Source organism: Manacus vitellinus, unplaced genomic scaffold (assembly GCF_001715985.3).
Source record: "Manacus vitellinus isolate BGI_N305 unplaced genomic scaffold, ASM171598v3 scaffold_59_pilon, whole genome shotgun sequence".
Classification (NCBI taxonomy): Eukaryota; Metazoa; Chordata; class Aves; order Passeriformes; family Pipridae; genus Manacus; species Manacus vitellinus.
Window position 1 is genome coordinate 1,784,367 of NW_021940681.1, and position 24,211 is coordinate 1,808,577.

Below are 24,211 nucleotides of genomic sequence, written 5' to 3' on the forward strand. Positions count from 1 at the left end.
CGACACGTCTCAGCCCTCGAAGCAACGCTATCACCGACCCCCGCCCGCCCCCCCCGGCACCGATGCCCCTATTTGCCCCGGGGCACAGCAAACCCACCGCAGGACACTCCGGGCGTGCCCGCCCGCCCCCGCAACCTCCCCTGTCACTCCGCCGCCCGCCTCTCCATCCCCCAGTCCCGGCGCTGCCTGCGTCAGGATGCCGGCGCATCCGCAGGCGCCCCGCGCGCCGCGCAAGAAGCGCCCCCCGAGCAGGACCCCGCGCCCCATGCCGCCCGGCGGGAGACTCGCGAGCAGGATACCGGGGCAGGGGGTCCCCTGTGGTCCGGGGAGCGGAGCGACCGCGGGGGCCGGGGCTGCCCGTGGAACCACCGTAATTAGCATGTGCCTTCGTAGTTGCTAATTGTTAGAGAGGACCTGGGAGTGTTGGTGGGTGACAAGCTGACTGTGAGCCGGCAGTGCCCCGGCGGCCAGCGGGCAATGCAGCCGGCAGGAGCTGAGCACGCTCGGCCTCCAGTATTCGAGGAGTAATGGGCATGAAGTAAAACGCAAGAACTTCCACCTCAACATGAGGAAGGACTTCCTGACGTTGAGGGTGGCAGAGCACTGGAACAGGGAAGTCGTGGAGTCTCCCTTTCTGGACACATTCCAAAGCCACGTGGACACGTTCCTGTGTCACCTGCTCCAGGTGGCTCTGCCTTGGCAGAGGGACTAGACTGGATGATCACTAGAGACCCCTTCCAACCCTAAGAGTTCTGTGATTCTCTGTCAAGATATTAGGAAATTCCCTGCAGTTCCCAAAACGTTGCCAGCTGTCAGTTTGCCTGCAGCTACAGGACTTGTGGCCCTTTTTATGGTAACTGGGATTTTTTAGGTTTGTTCTGTGATTTTTTCTGTTTGGGTGATTTTTTTGGTTTTGATTGGGGTTTTATACGTCATCACAACCAGAAGGTGAGTTGGCAGTGCTGTGCTTCATCAGAGGAACCAAACACTGTGCTGGAGCACATGAAACATGACCTGGATGGGGCTCAAAGTACCTCTCTGGGTTGCGTGTGGCACTGGTCGAGAGACCAGTATGAACCTCAGCAGGGACATGGGGATAATCAGCAGATTGGGTAATGTGGCCTGTTAGGAATGAGGGAAGGAATCTCCTTGGTCGTAAAATAAAATGAGGGGCAAATGGAGTCGTTGTCTTAATATGTAAAATGTTGTTAGAGATATGAAAGGGAATACCCTTTTTTTTATGTATATAACTGTTAGGTAAGAGAGGACAGATTCAAGTTTTGTCAAGCAAGGTTTAGGGTAGGCATTAGGAAAATATTTCTAACCTGGAACAGTTAAATGGGTTGCCTGAGGATCCTGTGACTTGCTATTGTTGGAGGTTGTAAAGATGAGGTTAAAGTAGGACACTCCAAACCTTGTCAAGCTTGCCCCAGGCTGCCATCTCCATTAATTCACCTTCCCTGTCTCCTGCCTCAGAACCACTGCTGTGCTCTTGCACCTGTGCCTCCCCTCATCTCGTTCTGCAAGTCCAACACCAACTGGAAGCATTTTCTTCCAGCAGCTGCAACAGTGTGCAGGTGTTCTGTCTGTTCAGAGGGACTGCATTAGGCAAAACCTCGGCTTGTTGTGGTTCTGTGGGCCAGGAGACAGTCTTGAGGTGTCACAAAATCCCAATTCCCCTTTGCTTGATTCTTACAACCTTTAGACCCTCAAGAATCACTCAGCATTCAGCTTTAGAGTCACTGGGGCATTGGAGTGATGGGGGACAGCAGTGACAGCAGCACTTTTTTCTAAATATTTCAGCAAAGATACTGGTACCAACTAACCAACTGCCTGCCAGTTTTGCTGTGCTGCTTTTTCTTTTGCTTTTGTTCCCTCTCTTTTGTGGGTATTGACAAAATACTCCCCTCTAATGTGGATTCTTGCTGCTAAAATAACGTTTGTCTTGGAAACATCCTTTCATGGGCATAAATGACTAAGGTGGGCAGTAGAGCAGCTAATCATTTGTCATTTTAAAAAACTATTAAATCTTCTAGTTACTGCAATAAAAAAATTTGAAAAGGCCATACATTATCATTTTCAGTGGGAGGTTCGTAGTTCCTACAAAAACTGACAGTCCAAAGCTTTTAGCGGAGGAGGAATTCTCACCACATTGCTTTCCTGTCTCTTCATTAGAATTATTTTGTTTCTCACCTAAAAATACCCTCCCTTTTGCACTGTGTGGTGCTGAACATGTTGTAGAAAATAATTTTTTTTGAAGACTCATGACATTATTTTTTCTATTTTGATTTATTTGATCCATTTCTATGCTGAAGACAGATTTTAAACAGATATCTCCCAGCTTATTTGTTGTACTTTTCTCACTTCATGTGTACAGTGTAGCACAGATCTGTTTTACCACATCAGACTTATCACTTCATGGCTATTCAAGGAAACCTCATCATGGTTTACTGCCCATCAATATGATGTATCAGTGGTGTGATTTCATCTGTGCAGTCTATGCTTATTTCTGAGGAAAATACGTGATTTCTCAGCAATTTCTGAATGGGGGATACTTAATTCAGGCACTGTTTATTTTTATTTAATACAATCTGTAAAAATATCCACATTGTAGTTCAGTTTTACACCTTTTGCAAATTATCCCCAAAACCTTTACGAATTTGTTCCACAAGCAGCCTGGGACTGCCTTCATTTTCATTCTATTAGATCCATGTTGTTTTCTGGGGTTTTGGGTTGGGAGAGTGGGTTTGTTTTGCTTTGGTTTTGAAATATTAGGTACAGTGATTTGAATAAAATAGGAAAAAAATATTTTTCCTTGAGCAAACACAGGCTTGTAGAATACAATCATTTTTTTAGATTTGACTGCTGAAAATTTTCAGTGAATACTTCCACTCAGTTTCTGTTCAGAAGTTTACCAGCAAATTTGTTTTCTACATAATATTTAATGGTTTTAAAAATTAGTCACTTCTTTTAGTTCATGGAAGTTCTTGGAGTTTTTCTTCATACCTAATAGCATGTATAAATTTATGCTAAGATGACAACTGCATAGCAACAGAGAACTAAACTGTTCATGTTACCTGTATCAGAAAACTACTGGGCCAGATTCTGACTGAGAAATAGGAAGGAAGGCATACCCAGTGGCACCTGTACTTCAACTTATAAATCAAATTCTAAAGTGCTTCCAACTGAGATTTGACAAGGATAATCCTGTTGAGTTGCCTCCTGCTTTCCCATGTGTTCACTCCCAGGCTCATTAGAGCAAGAACCATTTTTGTAGTTATGGAAAGTACTGTCATTTTTATTATCAGTAATTTTAGATATGAAATACAGTAATATTTTTATTTAGATAGTTTATGGTTATCATCAACATCTACCTATCCTGGAAAAATGCTGTTAAACTCTGTGAATTGATTTGTAATCCTGGAAATCTGCAGAAAAATAGTAAAAAATTCTTGATTATGTTTATTCTTGATGAGAGGAATTTCTGAACTTCTAGAAATTCTTTTTAATAAGTGGTGAAAAGCACTTATGTTCTTCCATGGATATGAATTTTTCAGTAAATGTCTAGATTCATCAAACAGGGAAAATATGTAACAACTATAGGAGTGTTATAATCTAGGTTTTGTTATGGCTGTGTACATTTAATTAACAATAGCAATATAAACCTGTCAAAAATAGAAGAGACATAATTTTTCTTCGAAGTGAAAAAATACCAGTGTACTACGTAGGTTAGAAATAAAAATGAAATAGAGGATGTAATTTTGAATAAGAGTCAACACAAGATACTGTGGGACTCAGTTTTGAGACAGGTGAATAGATAAAAATTATGTACAGCCATTAATTCTGTATAAATAAATCAGAACAACAAAACAGGGACTCATAGTTTACACATACTATGTGCTTGCTTTATATTTTTAAACATATGACACATACATTAATGTTTTCAGTTCACAGTACATTTCAGAGTCATTAGTATTTGAAAAATGTTTCACTAGTCAGAGTAAACTTCATTTATCTTATTATTTTCAATGACAAAGAGCTGGAAAGTAGTGGTTTCATTTTCAGTTATGTGAATGGGGAAGATCTCACGTGGTTTTTTTCCACTGTTAGTTTAGGTGTTTGCTTATTTGGCCTGGGGTCTTTTTTCCTTCATGTACGCTTTTATCTGCTGTCCTAATTGTTTCAGGTAATGTGAACTGGTGAGAGTTCAGTTTGTGGTTCTTGACTTCATGAGTTTCCAGGAGTGCTGGTTAGAGTCTTGTTTCTTTTGCTTCAAATGAGTAAAATGATGATTTTTTTAATATATTAAAAGATACTTTCAATAATAGAAAGGAAGTCAGAGGAGGCAGGAATAGCATCTGAACTGAATGCCAGTTCACAGGAAACCCATACAAGAAAAAAAGTGTCTGTGTTACTGAGGTAGTGTAGGTGGAAATATTACCCCATCCCTGGGAGATGAATTGACATAAATATACTATTCTGTTTCTCTACTTTTAATTTCCTGGTTGATGGGTTCAGTCATATCAGGATCTTTGTGAAAGCAAATATGATTTTTATTTTTACACTGGTAAAGGGGGAAAGATTTTGGCTTTTTATTCTCTCACATAAGCTAACAGAAATACTCAAGACAATATGTACATGCATAAATTCAAGCACACAGAATGGATTAAAGTAGCATCTCACAGCTTTCTCTGTGATTACTGGTTACATTTCTCATGTAAATGATTCCAATATTCAAAATTTTTTGTTTTTCAGTGTAGTACTCACTTATTAAAGACCACTACCTGTTAGGAACAGCTTTCTTAGCTGTATATATTCAGTGCAGGATCATGTTTAGGATTTCCAATAAATAGTTTTGGCTTGGTTCTGGTTTAGATTAACTATCAATGAATCTCTGACACTACAGATACCTTTGGTTAATATATAGACACAGATTTACTCATTGATGTAATAAACAATGGAATATGGAAAAATTAAGAACTTCCTTCTGAAAGAAATGTTAAAATAATGCAATTTACCTTCTGGCTAAACTGCATGTGAAGTAACCTCATATTGTAAAAATGTAGGAATATGAAGTTCACAAAATAATTTGCCTATATTTTCTATGCTATTTTTGACTGCTGTTTAAAAATGTACAACTAATAAAATCTGTTCTGCTGAAATTTGTAAATCAAGCAAAATAAATTCACAGAAAACATAAATTAGACTGTTGTATGGCAGTACGACAGTACTACTCCTTTAAACTCAGTTTCGGAATTTAAATTCTTAGGTTTGTGGCATATCTGATGTTTTTTATTTATTTCTTTAATTTATTTTTAGGATAAGTTACATCCAAGGAATCTTATCCCAGAGCTTTGTAGACTGTTTTATGATTTAGGCTGGGTAACAGGAACTGGTGGAGGAATCAGCTTGAAACATGGGTAAGTAATGATGAAAGAGAAACAATGTGATGGTTAGAGAGGGGCTGGCTGCATTTAGCAGTTGGTGAGGGCATTTCAGTTCCATGAAAAATGAAAGTCAGGAGTGAGCAAGAAAGCGGAGGGGGAAATGAACAGTCTGTCAAATTTAACCACACAAAAGGGAGCTGACTAGTCTGGATTAATCACTGCAATCCCTTCAGTGGGGAGAGACAACTTCAGAGAGAGACTTTTTTCTGTCCTTTTCCTATCTTTGTTTAAGGTAGATGAATTGTCTTCAAAGCACAATGCATTCCCTCATTTTCATTTTGCTGACTATGGAATTTAGAGTGGGTTACACCAGGCACAAGGCTTTCAAATGCCTGTGGTTAATTGAGATCAGTCTCACCCTAGACATTTTGCAGGCAAGTAGTTTCCTTTAAGCAGGAGATTACTATTCTACTGAGGTAATAGCAACAATTTTTGGTGTGTATCTGCTACTAAGAAGCACTGCTTTGTGTTTTAATTTGCTTGTCTCCCCGCATTCATAATTTCCAAGCTTTTGTGGAGACAGGGCTCCTCTCAGTGGCCACGAAAAAAAGTTCTCGTTCTGCAAAATGCCTTACACAGAGCCTGCAATTCTGTCACCAGTCACAGGGTTGTGATACTAACTTGAGAGTGTCTGACTTTTCATTTTCTGATATACACTTGCATGCATGCATGCACAGCCATTGCTATTCAAATATATATTATATATATATATTTTTTTATATAGAAGAAAAGATTCTAAATGCAAATATTTGTGCCGTTTGGACTTTGTGCAGGTCATCTCACCTCCCTGCTTGATTTTTGCCAGCAAAGCAAGAGCAGTAATAACAATGTGAGCAATGATAAGAGGGTTATTTTTTGTTTTCAAAGCTGTCTCTGGAAGGATCTTTCTAGCACTAATTTGTCATCAGTAGCTAAATGTAGCCTATTTTCTTTGTCATTTCAGTGTGACTCATGTTGGTTGTGGCAAGACAAATGGCATTATCAGAGAATTCACTAACACAGTAGTATAGTTTTCCTCAGCAGTTGTTACTTGGTTGCTCAGACTACACCTAAATAAATACATGTTTTAGTTGATATCAATATTGTACATGGTCTAGGAATAGTTATGTGTGTGTACTATACTACTTTATATCTACAGTAGCAGTAGCTTTGTTACAAAATGAGTAGCTATAAGGCAGAGATCAGACTATCTTAGAATTGTTACATAGGAAATAGTGAACAATTACAATTTGATTAAAATATAACTACTGGTTTTACCAGCTAATTCTAATCAGCATTACTCACTGTTCATATCAACTATTCAGAAAAAAAAATACCACTTTGGACGTGAGTTAACATACTAAAAAATGGATCTAAAATTCATTGTCAGATATCTTGTATTTTGAAGGCTGTATTTCATCATTAGAGTTTTCCTTTCTTGTTAAAAAGAAAAAAGTCTGTTTTTAAAAAAAGTTGCATGTCTTTCATTGGTAACTGAATCACCACTTGATTTCTCCATGTCGCTCTCTCAGTCATCTTGCTCACGCAAAGGACTAAATTAATGCAATGTTGGCAGTGTTGATTCATGAATGTTAAAAATTACAAATATGATAAAGCTATATTTTTATGTACTTCACAGACATCTTACCCCTATGGATATACATCATCTTAAGAGTTTTTATTTTTAGAAGAATTAAAATCACAGAATTGTTTAGGTTGATACAGACCATTAAGATCCTCGAGTCCACATAAACCTGCCACTGCCAAGTTCACCACTAAAACACATCCCTAATCACCATGCCTAAAGTGTTTTGAACACTTCCAGAGATGGTGAGCCAACTGCTCCCCTGGGCAGCCTGTTCCAATGCTTGATAACCCTTTCAGTGAAAAACCTTTTCCTAATATGAAATCTAAACCTCCCCTGGTGCAATTTGAGGCCATTTCCGATTCTCCTGTCACTTGTTACCTGGGAGAAGAGTCTGACCCCCACCTGGCTACAACCTCCTCTCAGGTAGTTGTAGAGAGTGATGAGGTCTCCCCTGAGCCTCCTCTTCTCCAGTCTAAACAACTCCAGCTCCCTCAGTCTCTCCTAATAAGACTTGTGATCCAGACCCTTCACCAGCTCCATTGCTCTTGTCCAGGAATACAAACTTCTCATGGTCTGTAGGAAATGTATCTGTAACTTGGCTAATTATTCACTAGATGTCTCTATGCTCCTGAATTTACTGTGTGACTGTTGAAGCCAAATAGTGATTACAATTGAGAGAGATAATGTAGTTGGAGTTTTTTGCTAATATGGAGAATAATTCAGACACCATCTTAAAATAATTTTAATTTAAATCAATTTTTGTGGTTTTTGTTCATGTAGACCTTGCAAGAAGTGATGCACTTCTACTTGAATTTCATTTAATTTCATTGTATCAGTGTTATCTCTTTATCAATACAAATAGATTTATAACTGCACAAAAAACCTAAACTGCACAGTTAAAAAGTAAAGTATTTATATTGAAGAATGCTACAGATAATTATTACTGTTTATAGGTAGTCTGTGGATTTTTTAGTAATAGTTTTGTGACTTGCTTTGCCACAGATCAGTATCTGCTTGCAGTTTCTCATTTAATTTTTATTCTGAATTCTGGAAATTAGAATTTGAATTATTGAAGGGAGAGGCTTTTTTTTTTTGGGGGTAGGAACAATAAGGCTGCACTTCCTCTTACAAAGGTGAAAGCAGGGGTTTGTACCCCTGCAAGTTAAAGATTTTATAGGCTCTTCTACAATTTGGTTCTATTTTGATGACCATCTACATGTCAATGTATAGAAGGAGCAAGAAAGTTCTTAGGGGCTAGATTTGCTATTTCCTTTTCAAGGATCAAGGATCAAGTGCAGTTGGAAAGTCATTGTTCAGCTGTGTTTACTGATTTTCCCCGTCTGCAACTTTTCATAGGAATGAAATCTACATCGCTCCTTCAGGAGTCCAAAAGGAAAGAATACAGGTACGTTAAGCTGTACTTTTACCTCAGAGCTCATCCTGAAATACAGGAAAGTGCCTTTGGTTAGAATTTCATTTTTTTCTTATGTAAACTTGGAAACTTGTTGCGTTGTTGAAACAGCTTACTGAAACAACTGCTGATTTCTCCCAGTACTCCACTACCATAGCAAGTCAGTATGTGTTTCAGTGGCCAGTGTATATTAGTCTTGAAGATCTCTTTGCTTTAAATAAGCACAAATTGTGTGAGATTTGAACTCAAGTGCAGCTTTATTCTTTGTCAAGCTTGAGTATCTTTACAGCTGTCTGGCCACAGTTTCAAGTTACTCTGGCACATACATAAAGAAGCATTAACGCCTCGTCACTGTTTATTTTCATTTGAGTGATTACAAATATTTTTCTTGATAGTCTCAGTAAATATTTGGGCTCTCCCCATGAAAAGGTGACCTTGTCTATCTGTCTCTTTTCCAAAAAAAACCCCAAAATGTAAGCGAAGGGGAGAATGGTAAATGGTTACTATTTGATGACAGCAGGAACTCCCCCAGAATAGCATAATATGTGGAAAGGATTTATCATTTCATAGATCTGAGGATAAATACCATGAGGAGTAAAAGGAATCCCTTCATTGATAGAAACGCAGGGCTTAGCAGCATTGTTTGGGGATGTGAACAAGGAAGGCAGGCAGAGGTACATTAGATAACCATGATGGTCTCTTCTGTGCTATCAGTAGCAGTGGCTTGAGTGCAGTGAGTGAGGAAATCTCTTGCAAATGTATTTTCTGCTGACTGTTAAAATAACATTAAAAAAAGAAAGTTTTATTACTGCCCTGGACAATTCTTTGTACTATTACGAGTATCTAATTGATGCAAAGGTACCATTCATGTAAAGCTACTAAAAGCAAGGTTTAAAAGAAATAGTTCTACAAGTTGAATAGATTATTTGTAAGTTTAATTTGTGTCCTTTGTTGGTTCTTTAAGTGGGGAAGGAAAAATACATCTACATTTCTTTTTTTTTTAAATCAGTTACTACTTTTCCTTTTGATCTGTTTTCTGTTATTTAGGTACAGGCTGTCTCCTTTCTGAGCAAATTGTAGATTTACAAATACCTGCTTAAAATCCCTCATAATAAAAAGAGTACCTAAAATTAATTCCCATTACACAATGTCAGTAAGTACTATTAACAGCTAGAATAAATGTGGTACATTCCAGCACTTTTATAAAGTTAAAATCACATTCTATATTAAATATACGGTGCATATGTATTTGTTTCCCTAGAAGGAAAACAAAGCTATTCAAGTCATCACAGGTCAAAATAGTTTCTTCATTCTTACAGCCAGAAGATATGTTTGTTTGTGACATGAATGAGCAGGACATCAGTGGTCCTCCACTGCACAAGAAGCTAAAGAAAAGCCAGTGCACACCTCTCTTTATGAACGCCTACACTATGAGAGGTATGTAGCAAATGTTTTTAGTTCATCCGTGTCTGAAACACTGTAAATGTACATCCACAAAATTGATATTCAATACCATATTCTTTATACATAGAAGTTACAATGAAATAAACATGAAACTGTAAAATAAATCGATTTGCACAGATATATATACAATGGAAGAGAATCCGTAGTAACATCCTGTCAGTGTCATTTACAATTTACAATTTTATCTTCTTGTATAGCTATTCTTGTGATCATCATCACTAATTTTTAGTGCAATATATTGGTAGGTTGTGGGGGGATTTACAGCAGCTTTAAACCAGTAGTTTTGCCTATCCAGCAGCTATGGTTTAGATCCCATTGCATCCATTGGCTGAGATTAACAATTATGAATTATGAATAGGTGAAAAAGGTATGAAACTTTTCTCTTGCAGGTGGACAGTAATAGTGAGCTTTTGATGTTGTGTAAGATTTACATCTGTTGTTTTAGAAAGGATTTAGGAAGTCTCTTCAGGTCTTCCTGCACAAGAAGCTTACATGTGTACCTGAGGAATGGCAACATTGCAACTTTATAAGTAGATTATAATTATTGTCTGCCCATTTTTCCATCATGACACAGTAAGGTAATGACAAATGTTTTTTCAGAGAGTCAGTAGATAATTGAAGAAGACATAAAAACAAAGTAAAAGTCTCTAAACTTTCATTTCACAAATAAGTTTGGGAATTCTTTAAAATCTCAGAACTCTGATAAAATAAATAGTGTGTTTCAGTCATTGCACTATGTAAAGAAATGTACAAGTAGTGTTTCTCCTTGAATTTGTACAAGTAGTTTGTCTCCTGGAATTTGTCACTAACTAAAAGTTAACACTAGTGTCCTAAGACAATCTATCCTTTATAGGTGAGTAATGATCTCATATCTTCATTTAGGTTGCTGTATATTTTTTCCTCTAATGCAGTAGATCACCGTTTGCTAAGAGACCCAATCAAAGGAAATTAATCAAGTATGTGAATAAAATTTTTCTAATAGATTCATTTTTAAATTAATTCTAAATTTTTTTTCTTCTTTTTGTGTTCTTAGGGGCAGGTGCAGTGATCCATACTCATTCCAAGGCTGCTGTTATGGCTACCCTTCTTTACCCAGGGACTGAGTTCCGTATTACCCATCAGGAGATGATAAAAGGAATCCAGAAGTGTACTTCGGGAGGCTATTACAGGTACTTCTCTATATTTAAGAAAAGAGGCATGATATTTGATCATTTGTTTTCAACAATACAAATAGATGATGAGTTATTCAAGTTATGTGCATTAAAGTGTGTAATATAAAATGTTAGGAATAAGAAGTAAAAAGACCTCTGGAATAAATGAGTCATTGGCTTTCTGTAAGGTCGCAAGCCTGTGGAAGAGATCTGAGATAAAATATTGTAATGTCAAGGCTACTGTGGTCTGTTGAGCTACAGCAACAAACCAAATAAAGAGCTACATCCTGAGATGTTGACACATCTATACAGTGTTAAGCTGAAACTGGAGCCAACCAACATTAGGTTGCATTGATAGCATGTGAAAACTACATTCGGGTGGACTTCACATATCACTGCCTGTGCTAGTTTAGGGCATGTTAAGAGAGTAGAGGATTTCAGATTTTACTTGACAGAGTTTGAAAGAGAATTCAGAATAAACAGCTCATTAAAGATAATGTTATTACTTTTCAAGGATGAGCTCTGAGGTAAGTGCTGAGTTATTCCAAATTATGTGTGATGGCTTGTTTTGAGGTCTCCACCCACAGAGTGTTGAATTGGGATCTGCAAACAACATTTATATAACATGTGACAAGTAGATGAGAAATTGAAATGTTAAATTCTTTCCACTTTTTGATGTTAATTTTTGTATCTAACTATTGCCCTTTGGCAAGGGAGCAAGCCGTATGTGATTTTATGCCCAAGCATATTTTGTTCCATTTTGGTTAACTTGCCAACCTTTACCTTCTTGTCAGCATTAGCATGTGCATTTTTAATGTGGCAAAATACAATCCCTTGTATTGAATTTTCTAACAACACTAGTTTTAAAAACATCCACATCAATTTTCTGTTTTGGATATGCATTTTGAACTCTCAAATATTGCTACATATTAGTCAAGAGACATCGTATTTTGGTCAGGAGACATAATATTTATCGGGTTCCATATCTCCAAGTTGTCTGGTATCACCCTGTTAATTTACCAGAAAAACTGAAGAAATCAAAGCTTCAGGTTATATGGTTCATAACCACATATTTATCCATACTAGAGCGATTCCACTGTCTTGCCTCACACAAGGGTCCCCGTTGAATTCCAAAGAAATTTGATAGTAGAAAATGGAACCTTTCAAGAAAGGGATTGAAAGTGTGTTGTTTCTAATTGGAAGCTATCCACGAAAACGCTACAGATATGATAATCAGAAGTATTTTTTTGCCTAAATACGACTCCAGTGATGCCAGAGTAATTTTCCTTTCAACTTCTGTAGAAGGAGAATTAGATCAGTAGTAAACAGCTTTGAAAATCCAGATATGACAAGGTATTTTAAATTAAGTTTTGACTAAATGTAGGCTGCTTATATTTCCATAAAACTAAAGACATATCAAGTATTTAGCTCATTCAGAGTCTTCTTGACATTTTATAGATACTAGTTTTTGATAAAAAGCTTATGGTTATCATTAGGGATCAGTTATATTATTTATACCCGCATCCAAACTCACGTAGAAAGCAGAACCTAGGAAGCCAATCCATTAGCTCATTTGGCCTCAAATCTAGTTTTGGTGATCAGTATATATGAGTCAAACTGCAAATGCCACTTAATTTTTTTCATTCACTATTTTTATAGCTTCCTTGAGAAAGTATCAGCATTGAAAACTGTAAGGGATGAGACTTTAATTTTCTGAATATTTGATTTGAAGTACAAGCTGTTGCTTTGGGGTTTTTTACCATTGCTTTCTTTCTGTGTTTTATAAAAGTAAGTACTACTAGCATCCACTCATGAAATATCTAAGTGATCTCAATGATAAACCTGAACCCGAAGTGGGGACTTATTAAAACTATTTAAACAAGTTTCTGCCAGTGTTAATTAAGGTTCAAACAATGCCAAATATCCCAGTCCTCCTTCAGAAGAACTCTTAGGCAAGTTCCACTGAGTAACATGCATAATCTTGTCTTTGGAACTGGGGTTCTGAGGCTCTCTTAAGATCACATGTAGCCCACCAATGACTCCATCACAGAGAATTTATTTTTCATGTGTTGACTCTACTTTCTATTTATATGCCTTAGAAGGACAATCTTCCAGGGGCTTTTTGGACTACCTGGATTAATTTTTTTCTGCTCTCCAGCAAACAGCTTCATTTCCTTCTTCATGATATGATTCTTTTAAATAATTTAATCTGAGGTAAAGCTTGTAAGTGATGCCAATACAGGATGGAGAGTTTGAAAAAGTTGTAAAGAGACCCAACTACAAAGTGATATGTGAATAAACAGCTACACCTAATAGATTAAAGTGTTATTTTCTTTTTGTGCCTCAAGTGTAGCTCAGGTATTGCCAGCATAGTATGTGTTTGGGAGTGAGAGATGTTCCTGAGAATTCCTATGTTACAGCATGACTCACAAGAGAAGATATCATTAGTGCTGAAAATTTATTAACATCTTTACACAGTCAAAGGAGAATCTCTTTCTTAGGGAAAAACTTCATAGATCCAAGCACAGGGTTTTTTTAAATACATGAACATTCATTTTTCTTTCAGATATGATGATACACTAGTGGTTCCCATTATTGAAAATACACCAGAAGAGAAGGATCTCAAGGAAAGAATGGCACGTGCAATGGAAAAATACCCAGACTCTTGTGCTGTGTTGGTCAGACGTCACGGTGTTTACGTGTGGGGAAGAACATGGGAAAAAGCCAAAACGATGTGAGTACAATTTAGCAACGTGCTGTCTTTTGCTGCTATACCTCAAAACCTTAGTGAACTTAATGTCATGTGTATTTTCAACCCATTGACAATGATTCAGAACATTAAGGCCTCACTGCATGTATGGGGAGCTTTTGGGAGTGGGTTCATCTATAATTCCAATGTTTGCTTTTTCTTTCATATCAGTGTTGGCTAATAAGGTTGCCAACATTTTCCTTTCATATGGACAAGTCCTTCCTCATATGAAACCTGCAGACAATCCCTGCTTTTATATGACACCTGCCAATACTGTTTGTGTAGTCTTCCCTAGTACCAGTTTTGGAATTTACTTCATCTGCTGATAGAAATGCAACAAAAATGCTGGGCACTTTCCATACCACAGTGTTGGAAGTAACAGTAATAGAGCTGTCCATTCAGACTATTGCATTGGTGATATAAAGCTTAAGGAAGGAAAATACTAGTTTTCATAAAACATGGTAAGACTTGAGCCTTACTAACATTTCACTTTTTTACCTTATTAATTTTAGGTGTGAGTGTTATGATTACCTGTTTGATATCGCAGTGCAGATGAAGCAGCATGGGCTGGATCCTTCAAAACATCCAGCCGGAGAAAACGGGATCTTGTAAATGTCAACAACATTTATATTCAGGTGTGAATTTATCTGTAAAGATGATCTGTTTGGAGGGAGGGACTACAGATGACACCATCACTTCAGTCTTCTTTCCCACTCAGGAAACTTCAGTATTGCTCATCTTCCCCCAGTCTGCTTTGTTACCACTGCAATTATATCTGTGCCTGAAATAAAGCTCCTTTTCCATACAATACAACAAAAAAAATATGTATTAATAGTCGAGTTTGTTCTGTCCGTATTTAGCACCTATTTACAGCATGGAGTGCAATTGCTTTTTAAAACAAAACAGTATCAAGCATTACCAGTAAAAGCAGTGGACTAAGAATACCCCAGCATGGTAAAATAATCTATACAGAGACATCTAAACACCCACAGTTGTTCTTCATCTTGCAGGATCAGATTTGATATCAGTCCATCCCTGGTGTTACTTGTATGGTGGATTGGTTGGGGGTTTTTGTGGATTTGGTTTTTTCCTTCAGCAGACTTGGCTGGTTGCAGTTAGAGTTTCACTGGTTACTGTCACCTGTTTACCTCAGGCAGCGAATTACCTTGACTTTCTGTTTTCTAGTGTAGCAATGATCGGTTTTGAAAGTTTTCATAAGAAATTGTTCAAAGTAAAAGCACACAGATAACACAGATAACACGAAGGATCCCTGAAACAGTTCTCACAAAAGCAATGTACAGCTTGGTATGGCAAAACACAGCGGTAGCATAACACTTCAGAGTTTGAGACACCTCTTCCTGAAAACGTAAGCAAGTTAAAAGATTCCAGTACAGAGATTATAAAAGGACTTCTTGGCCAAAGTGGTGGTGTAATTAAACAGGATAGACTAACTTGTTGCAGAGTTGTGCTATCAGATAATCCACTGCACCCACCACGTTTTCATCAGAAGAAATGACACATGGTTGCTCAGGCTGCATGAGCCCAGAACAGACGGGGACTTGGATCATTAGCCTTTATGCCCACACTGGAGGATGAAGCAGCTGGACAGGAGGCTTCCTGTCAGTGAATCTCTGTGTTAGCAGACATTTGGAGTGCTGCCAGTGCATACAGTGATAAAGACATGCTGGCTGCCATACCTGCACAGAACTACCTCATGGCCCATGAGAACCATTCTAAAATTACACCTCAGCCCCTACAGTTGAATAGGTTGGGCTAATGTAGTGGCATTAATATTCCTTTGCCTACTTATTATGACTGAATGCCTAGTTTTAGAAGATTTTCGCTCTTACCTTGTTTCTCCTGTACAGGTTTCTTACATGGTGATGGGAGTTCCAGATTTCAGCTCATGCTGTTGAAGCCAGAAGGGGGTGCTGTTATACTCAGGGGATTGACAGATGCCAGCAGGCGGTTTTGACTGTTCAACACATCCAAAAAGAAAAGGAGACTTCAAAACAACTGAATTGCTATTTATGAATCCTGTCAAGTGCTACAGTAGGAGGAATGAAAATTGAGATGCAAAAAAAAGATTTTGAACAACTATGGAGAACTAACATGACATTTTGTTTGTGTGCCTTAAAAATGGATATTTCAACAATCTGCATTGGCTGATCCTGCTGTAATTCTACATCCTTTAAGTTGTTATAACTCTCTATTTCTGAAAGTTATAGTAGCTTTTATTCTTCAGGAAAAAAGTGAGGACAACCCCTTAATTAGAAGTTAATAAAGTTTAAAGCATTGTTTGAACTGTGATTCCTTCATGCCATGTTCATAGGGTTGGTTTTTTTTTTAATTAAGCCTGTAGCATATGTATTTTTAAATTCTCCTAATTGTCATTATAATGAGTAGGAAACACATAATTTTATAGTGTATATTTTGTAGTTATTACTGAAAGACTGCTCTGGGTCTTGTCTGGTTTTTACATCTTTACATTCCTTCACTTTGAGTAAGATTTTGTTTATTGCAACTTTAAGACAGCTTTTTATGACCTCTGCTTAGCCCCCCTAAGGTAGATTTAATCAAAGTGCTCATTAAAACATCGTATCGCATATTTATGACACAATGTCTTTCAAGATCTTCTGCAGTGGCTCCCCAGTGGCCTTGAGTGTAAGCCTTGAGTGACCAGTTTTCTGATTGAGCGTTGAGACTTTATTCCCAAGGGGGAATTGAGGCAGGGTGAGCACTGACTGACCGTGTTCTCTGCTAGGGGCCTTGCATTCCTGCCACTTTCCCCTACATCATCTCTGGCACTTTTTTGAGCTTCCATGAAGTTAATTAACTCTTCAACCTAAAAGGAAACTACTGTGGGAGTGGGGGAAAGAAAATTACTAAATTGTTTCCTAATAAGGCACTGGTAAAATGTTGGATCAAGTCAAAGGTGGGTTCAAAGAGATCCAGAACCAGGGCAAAAGATGAGATGGCTGATACTGGAGATGGCAGACAACACTTTCCCCTTTTCATGGAGATGACAGTTAAGTTCAATGTCTTGGAAATGTTGGCCATGTTTGTCTTTCCCTACTATACAGTGCTGTACCTGCAATGTGCAATCTTTAAGCATTATGGGGGGGAGTGACCTTGGTTATTGTGAAATAGTGGTTATCACTACCTTATTGCAGGTTGTATGTTTATCAATACATTTTTTCAGTATTAGACACTTGTTTGTCAGTGGTAAATATTTGAACTGCCTGATTTCTGCAAAAAGTAAATTCCTGTGGTATTCTGATGATGCTTTCAGAATAGATCATAATTGTATAATTCCATAATACTAATGTTCTGTAAGTATAAAGAACGTATAAAGCAGTATATTTACACTTAGTATTGGTTTATTTTGCATGTATAATGACAAAATATAAAAGAACATTCATGAGGAAAGGTTTTTTTGCCAAATATATTCCTCTAGGGTCATGTTAATTACAAATATTCACTTTCTCATCCAGCTCCAATTTGCCACTCTGTAGCCTTTCTAAAATTTGTGTAAAACATCCAATTTCTATAGTAGTCAAAAAGTTTTGTCATATAAGATTCCAAGATGTTTGGATTCCCATTCAGTGATATAGAACTGAGCTAAATGCACTCTTCTCATGTGAACTCTCATCAAAGAAATTAGTGCCTTTACAGCTTTGGTGGCTCATAAACTTGTGAAATGATTACTGTTTTCTGGAGTGTTCAGAAAGCTCCTCCAGTTCAGATCCAATTATGTAGAACAAAAATAGGAAAACTGATCATGTGATTTAAAACTTCTAAGCTCACATAATTTTTAAGTGTATATCACTTTCTGATGGGAATTGTGGGCTAATAAGCCAGCTAGATATTTTTATATGTTTGCAGGAAAAGCTTGATCTCCATTGAGCCGATTATCTAGGTTTAGTATCACCAGATAGGCTTATGTCAAAATGACATAATTCCCATTTCAAGTGGCTCATCCAAAAAGCTAAGTTCCAACATTTCTCAATAAAAGTAACTTCCTACAAAACATCCTGTTTGCTTTCCAAGAAGGAAATAAAACTGCAGAATACAGCATCTTGAAACATAAAGAGATAGAACTCGTAACTTAGAGTAAGCAGTTATGATGCCAATATATGTTCTGTAGTGAAAGCTGTAGTGCCTGAACAACTGGCATCCTATTTGCTTTATCTCTGAAATTGTAATTTAAAAATTAACATTAAAAAAGCTCACTGTCTAATGGAACAATACAAATACATTAGTAGCCTTCTTCTAGGTTGTTTTTTGCCATGCTTTTTGGGCAAATAGGTTTGCAACAATTTCTTGCTGTTTTACAGGAGATGGCAAATTGGTAAAAAAATCCCTGGAGCACGATAAATGGATTACTATTGTATCAAGCAGCAGAAAAAAATACCCAGTTCGATACTAATCCTTCCTAATTTCAAAACTGTTAAAAAAGCTCTGAGCAGATACAAGTTTATGCATTCCTACGGAAGAGAGTTATCTCTAGAGATTTGTAAGCAATAAGGAAATTAGGAGAATGCTTCATTTTTCAAGTTGCTTTGGACTTTCATTTAGATTTTGTTCTAAGGAGAGGTGAACCCTTGCAGGCTTTGTTTTTGTTTTCTTTGCCTACTTGTTAAGTGAAATTTAAATTGTGCCTTACAGACCCAGAGCCCTCTGAGCTGAGAGACTTTTGTAGCAGAGTGTGTGGAGGTGCCTGTGACTGCGCTTTGCTACCAGCTCTTTAAAGCTTTCATAGAAGTCGGTGGATCTGTATATTTGGCTTAATTTCAAGCCAGCTTCATGTTAAAAGCTGTTACTCCAGAAGAATACTACCCAACATGATTTTTAAAAGAGCAAATTTTTAAGTCCCTGAATCTTGAAAAGAGCTGTCAGGCATTTATCCTGGTACTACCCAAGGTTTTACTATGTAAATCAGATGATAAATAAAATCTCACTATTTTTTGGTTGACATCATTAGCACAGGGTCATGTTTCTGCTAAATTTGAGTGCTAGGGGTTCAGCATACTGAGTGCACCATTGCAAAATTATTTTGGAGGTGAAACCTCGAGTGTAACCACAACCATTGTCTGTTTCTTGGGATTTTAATCTATTGAAATCAAAAGCATTTCCAAATATTAAATTTTTAATCTTTTCTATAGTCTCAAGACTTAATCTAGCATCTACTAGATTTTGCTAGAACAGTCAGAAGAAAACTAGTGACTGGCTAGTGCTCAGTACAGAAAATGGACTTAGCAGGTTTGTCTAGATGGGATTTAATGGGGAATCGTGGAAATTCACGTAGTCTGAATAGCATTTACAAACATTCTCTCTATATATACTTGCATATGTGTGTTGGGTTTTTTTACTTTTAAGATACTGTGCTATTGTACTAGCAAGTTTCTCTCATCTATGACAGATAAAATTACAGGTTTAATCTCCAGAAACCAGATCAACAAGAATTTTTTAAAATAGTTAAACATAAATTCTTGCTCTTTAATGAGCCTCACATTAGCTCCGATTTCTCTGATGGTAATTTCTGGTAATTACAAACAGAATACACTGGATATAGAAGAAAGAATAGGTCTTACGTTTAAAACAAAGAGCTGGAAGTCTAGATTTTGTGGCTGATCCAAGTGTTACCTTAAGGTCATGCCTTGAACAGTTCACTTTGATGGGAATTTCAAAAGAGCTTGAATGAATCAGATACTACCCTAAATCCCATTGGAAAGTTAGGTGCTTAATTTCATTAGGCTCCCCAAGGATTTAGCTGTCTTTGTTTCAATCAAGGAAAAAAAAAAAGGTCGGTGGGGATCACCTTGAGTACATATCACTAGTGTATACCAGTTTGTCCTCAAATGCTTAACTGCTATTTCTTTCCATACTAGAACCCTGTAGTTTTAAGAAAAAAGGTTACATAAACTAATTTCACCTAGAAGAAATTTAAAAAAGCAAGAAATCAGGAACTAAGCTCTCCTGCTTACTCAGATACATATTAATATTACCACAAGTAACACAGCACAATTTTTATGACTTAAGTTCCTCACCTCCCGAAGGATACCAACTAGCTGTCTTTCCAGATGAAACATCTCTTTTAAGATGTCATTTTTAAATTCCTGTTCTCCAGACAAAGCAGGTTACCCTCACAGTCCCCATTTCAGTGCAGTTCCTGAAAACAACATCACTGCACTATGTCAGTAGATTACCCGGGCTCTGCAGGTTGCTGTGCATGTAACACTAATGATTACATTTCTTTTGTCTTTATGCTTCGTCTTATTTCCATGTTTTATTCAGTTTCAATCCTGCTTTTCTATAAGATTGTCCCCCCTCCCCTGATTTCCTTACAGTCTTTGAAACCAAATGTGAACTTAGTACCATTTGCATTCTGATTGAACTTTCAAACCCAAGAATATTTTTGTGTTAGGAAACATCTCTTTCCTGATTCATCTGCTATATCCCTGACATATCCAGGCATGTCCTGTTATTGTATGTTTGCAAAATTTTGGTACTTAAAACAGTTAATGTGCCTTTTGTATCTCAGACACACTAGGATTTTGCAAGCGTCTGTTGACTGCAAGAGCATAAGAGCATATGAGCAAGTATGAGACTGATTTCCTGTTAAGGAGTCACTACATTAAAAGGATATTTGCATAATCATAGACTAAGATAATGTAGGGAAAACCCCTGAGATCATTCTGATGCCAGGATTAAGCCAAGCCCAACATGTAATTTATTTGAATATATGAAAGCTGCTTCTTATCGTTCACTTCTATCTCAAGTCTCTAAGCACTTTAGTTGGCAGCAGCAGGCTCTAACTCCTCCTGGGTAATTCATTATCCTCAACAACTGTTAAAAGGGTTATTTTAAGTTTAACTTAACAGTCCCTGCAACTTAATTAATACAATAAAAAAATTATTCCTTTTATGATTTTTGTCATGTGTTCAAAATCAAGCTACCACATCTTCTTGGGTCATCATTTTATTTGATGCCCTCGCCTTCAGGTTATGATAACTTCGGAAATACTGCATGCACCACAAAAACAAGGGTTCAGGACTACACCTATAGAAAACATAGCAAGTGGGTTTTTTAACTTGTATATAAATGAAGAACTGTCCACATAGGAGTTTGGCAGAAGGACCTCAAGAGAAAGTACATTAGCAATTAAAAATCAAGGCACACAACAGTGCTGTTTCTGAACATCTTAATACTTAGGGCTGGAGGTCTCTGACTTCCGTTTTAAATTCAGTTGCATGCTTTAAGTTTTTATTTGGAGAATTTGTCACACTTGTCACCTGGTACTTCCTTCAGTTAACATGCTGAGAGGCTTATGTCTAGGGGGCTGTAGTGGTGTCTGAAAGGTTTGGATTTTTTTCACTCATCTTGGATGAGTAAGTTATTTGGACCCAAAAGTCCAGTTACCAGGAAAAAAGAAAGCAAAAAATCCCAAGGCTGCTGTCATGCTCGCTTGCCACAGTTTAAACAAATAGGGATGCAAAGAGATATGGAGGTGTAGCAAGAGAGCAGCTGCTGTTTCTGAAAAGCAATTGAAGGAGGAGAACCCATTGAATAGCATTTCAGTGACAGCTCAGTCTATCAAGCCTCAAGCCATAGCACAAGAGGAGAGTAACATTTTAAGTGAGTGAAGAGCAAACATTATGATTCTTTAATTGTAGGAAAGGCAAGAAGAGAGAATACAATTAGGGTCTCAGACACCTAAATAAGAAAGCATCTAGTAGCAGTGGTGGCAACATTAGTAGATAAGCACAGTTAAGCAAATAGGATGATGATCTCCATCTACTGCAGTTTAAGCACTAACACAACACTTCCACTGTACTAGAAAATTGTACTGTATTTCACCATACTTTAACTATGATTAAAACAGCACAGTTCTAGTAGCCTGAATAGTTAGTTCAATGTTATTAATAAAATATACGTGGACAAACATTGTCCTGTTTGAAACTTCTAGTCATCAGTAAAGTCCAGGTATTTTAAGTAGATTCCTACTAGATTTTGGGAATGCTAAAAACAAAACTATCCTATACTGAAAACTAGGAACTAATTCTATTCAGACCAGAAGAGAACAATGTCTGATCAAGTAGACAATAGTGTAACCCGAGTATAACCCTTAGTGTAACCCAAAACTCATATTGCACAAAATTAATTACCAAATAAAATGAAATGACAATACATTGCAACCTCTTCCCATGAGGAGACAATGGACTGAAGACAGTCATCCTACCTATATTTAATTTCTCTCCCTACTATATAGTCTATGTTTAACCCTAACTTGATAAAGATTCCCAAGCTGCAACGCTGAGACCAAAATTGTGGCATTATGCCATATAACAGCATTATGCAAGTCATGAGCTCTCCCTAATCATGTTTCTGTGTATGTGGAAATCTATGCAGAAATCTATATGAAGAAATTTATCAGAAGGCTTAATCTCTGGGGGAAAAAAAATCCTGAAACTACTTTGTTTAATTCCTTTATTATTAATGATAGGCCATTCACAGCTTAACTTCCAGAAATCCTCTGAGCTCTGTAATGTTCCAATCTGCCTTACCTCTCTTTACAGGTCTCTGATTTTTTTCCCTCATACCATATTCAGAATTGATCCTTACAGTGCAGGGGATAGTTTTACAAAGATTTATTCATGGAAGAAGTGTCCACACATGAGAACTGCTTCAGGATGAAAGAAGGAATACAGAATATTCATATGCGATAAAAAACTTCCATTGTCAGCACAAGGAATGAGCACAGGATTCCTGAAGAGGGGAATACAGTGCAGATGAACAGGAAGGGGCATGCTAAAAAGCCATGAAGAATAAGTGTTAAAACCCCAAAATCAAAGTAATACAGCAGGGATCACTAAAATGCTGCTAGCCAGGAGAGGTTAAAATCAGCATAGTTTCATGGGTTGCATTTTTACACCTTGTCAGCTATGCACTGAAATTGTGCTTTTTAATGCTACTAATTAATTAGATGAACTAATTCCATCTATAGACAAAATTCTCATTATTTTCTGTGCTTTTTAGTCTTAGTTTTACAAGATTAAAATGTCAAAAAGGCTAAGATGGGGCCAGAGATAATTTCACCAGGACAAATAAGGTAAGTAACTGAATCCTTCCTTGCAGAATTCTTGTGGGATATGTCTTTAATCAGTTGGGGTCAGCTGTCCTGGCTGTGTCCCCTTCTAATTTCTTGTGTATCCCCAGACTCATCACTGATGGGGTAGGAGGAGGTGGCCTCCATTTTATCTAAGCACTGCTGAGCAATAACAAAAAACATCCCTGTATTATCAACACTATTTCCAGCACAAATCTAAAATACTGATCCATACTAAATACTATGAAGAAAATTAACTCTATCCCAGCTGAAACCAGCCCAAAGATTAAGGTGTGATTTCCCAGTAGGGTGTAAATCAATTCCCATTCGGAGAAGTAATATCAGGTCTTTGACTCATCTGATCTGCCTAAGCTCTGTAAAGGTTTTGTACTTCCCTATTCGTCTTTGGAGCGCTTATAGCTTGAAAGCGCTGTCCAAAAAAAGAGGAGGTAGGTTTCTGATGTTTGTAATGAACTGCCTTGTAAAAATTTTGTATTCAAAGGTACAAAAAGATTTATGTTTTTAAAATGCAAGCTGTATGTGAAGTAGAATAAGGAACCAGTAGCACACAATATGAGCAGTAGGTCTCTAATCTTGAGCCATATTTGAGTGTTAGACGGAACAGAGCAGATAGCAGCCTCCTCCTATTTGAGAAATCTCAACCTAAATCCATTCCTAAGCACTGTCTTTAAAAAAAAAAAAGGTAACCAGGGATTATTAATTTTTTTCCTGAGGAGAAGGAAGTACCAGCTCCATCAAATTGCATCCAAGGCAGTTATTCAGAATTATGAAAACCCGGTACCTTTTTGTAATGAGGAGGTGCAACCAAGTTTCTCCCATCTCAAGAAGAGAGTTAAAAATTCAGTTATTCTAACTTTGGAGGGAGTACTCTCATTCCTTCTTGCTGAAAATGCTGTGAAACTATTCACTGGCTTGGAAAGAAGTAGCAGTGGGACCTATGAATCCTCAAGCAACCAATGGATCATTTACATGGGAAAGGGGAGTCCTGAATTCTAATCGGTGTTTAATTTATAGATAAAATCTTGAATATATGTCACAATTTTTTTTTAGCTTGAGCTAGAGTAAGATGAGTCAGCAGAAGGAAGTTTAAGTACTCTCACTCAGCAAAGCTTTTGTCATGGGAGACGCAGATATGAAGACCCTACAGTAGAAGAAGGAATTAAAATGTACTGGAGATTTTTGACTGAGTGTGATTTATATAACATGGAATAAAAAAAAACTACTGTTCTGTGTCACTTTTTTGAGAGAAATGTTTTATTCAGGGTCTGCCCCAGATGTCCTCACACCCTCCA

At 37.3% G+C, this 24,211-nt stretch overlaps 2 protein-coding genes across 2 annotated transcripts in view; one reads left to right on the forward strand and one right to left on the reverse strand.

Moving 5' to 3' along the window:
* Positions 1 to 267, reverse strand: part of PDHX (pyruvate dehydrogenase complex component X) — a 35,183-nt gene extending 34,916 nt beyond the window's left edge. Inside the window, 1 exon segment of the mRNA XM_029963334.1 lies at positions 98 to 267. Coding sequence (XP_029819194.1) covers positions 98 to 267 — 170 coding nt within the window.
* APIP (APAF1 interacting protein) lies at positions 266 to 19,672 on the forward strand. The gene is made up of 8 exons (XM_029963335.1): positions 266 to 370; positions 5,320 to 5,420; positions 8,371 to 8,419; positions 9,745 to 9,862; positions 10,923 to 11,058; positions 13,607 to 13,774; positions 14,302 to 14,424; positions 15,658 to 19,672. Exons 1-7 carry the CDS (start codon positions 266 to 268, stop codon positions 14,399 to 14,401), a joined length of 777 nt encoding a protein of 258 aa, XP_029819195.1. The 3' UTR covers positions 14,402 to 14,424; positions 15,658 to 19,672.
* Positions 19,673 to 24,211: the final 4,539 nt, after the last annotated feature.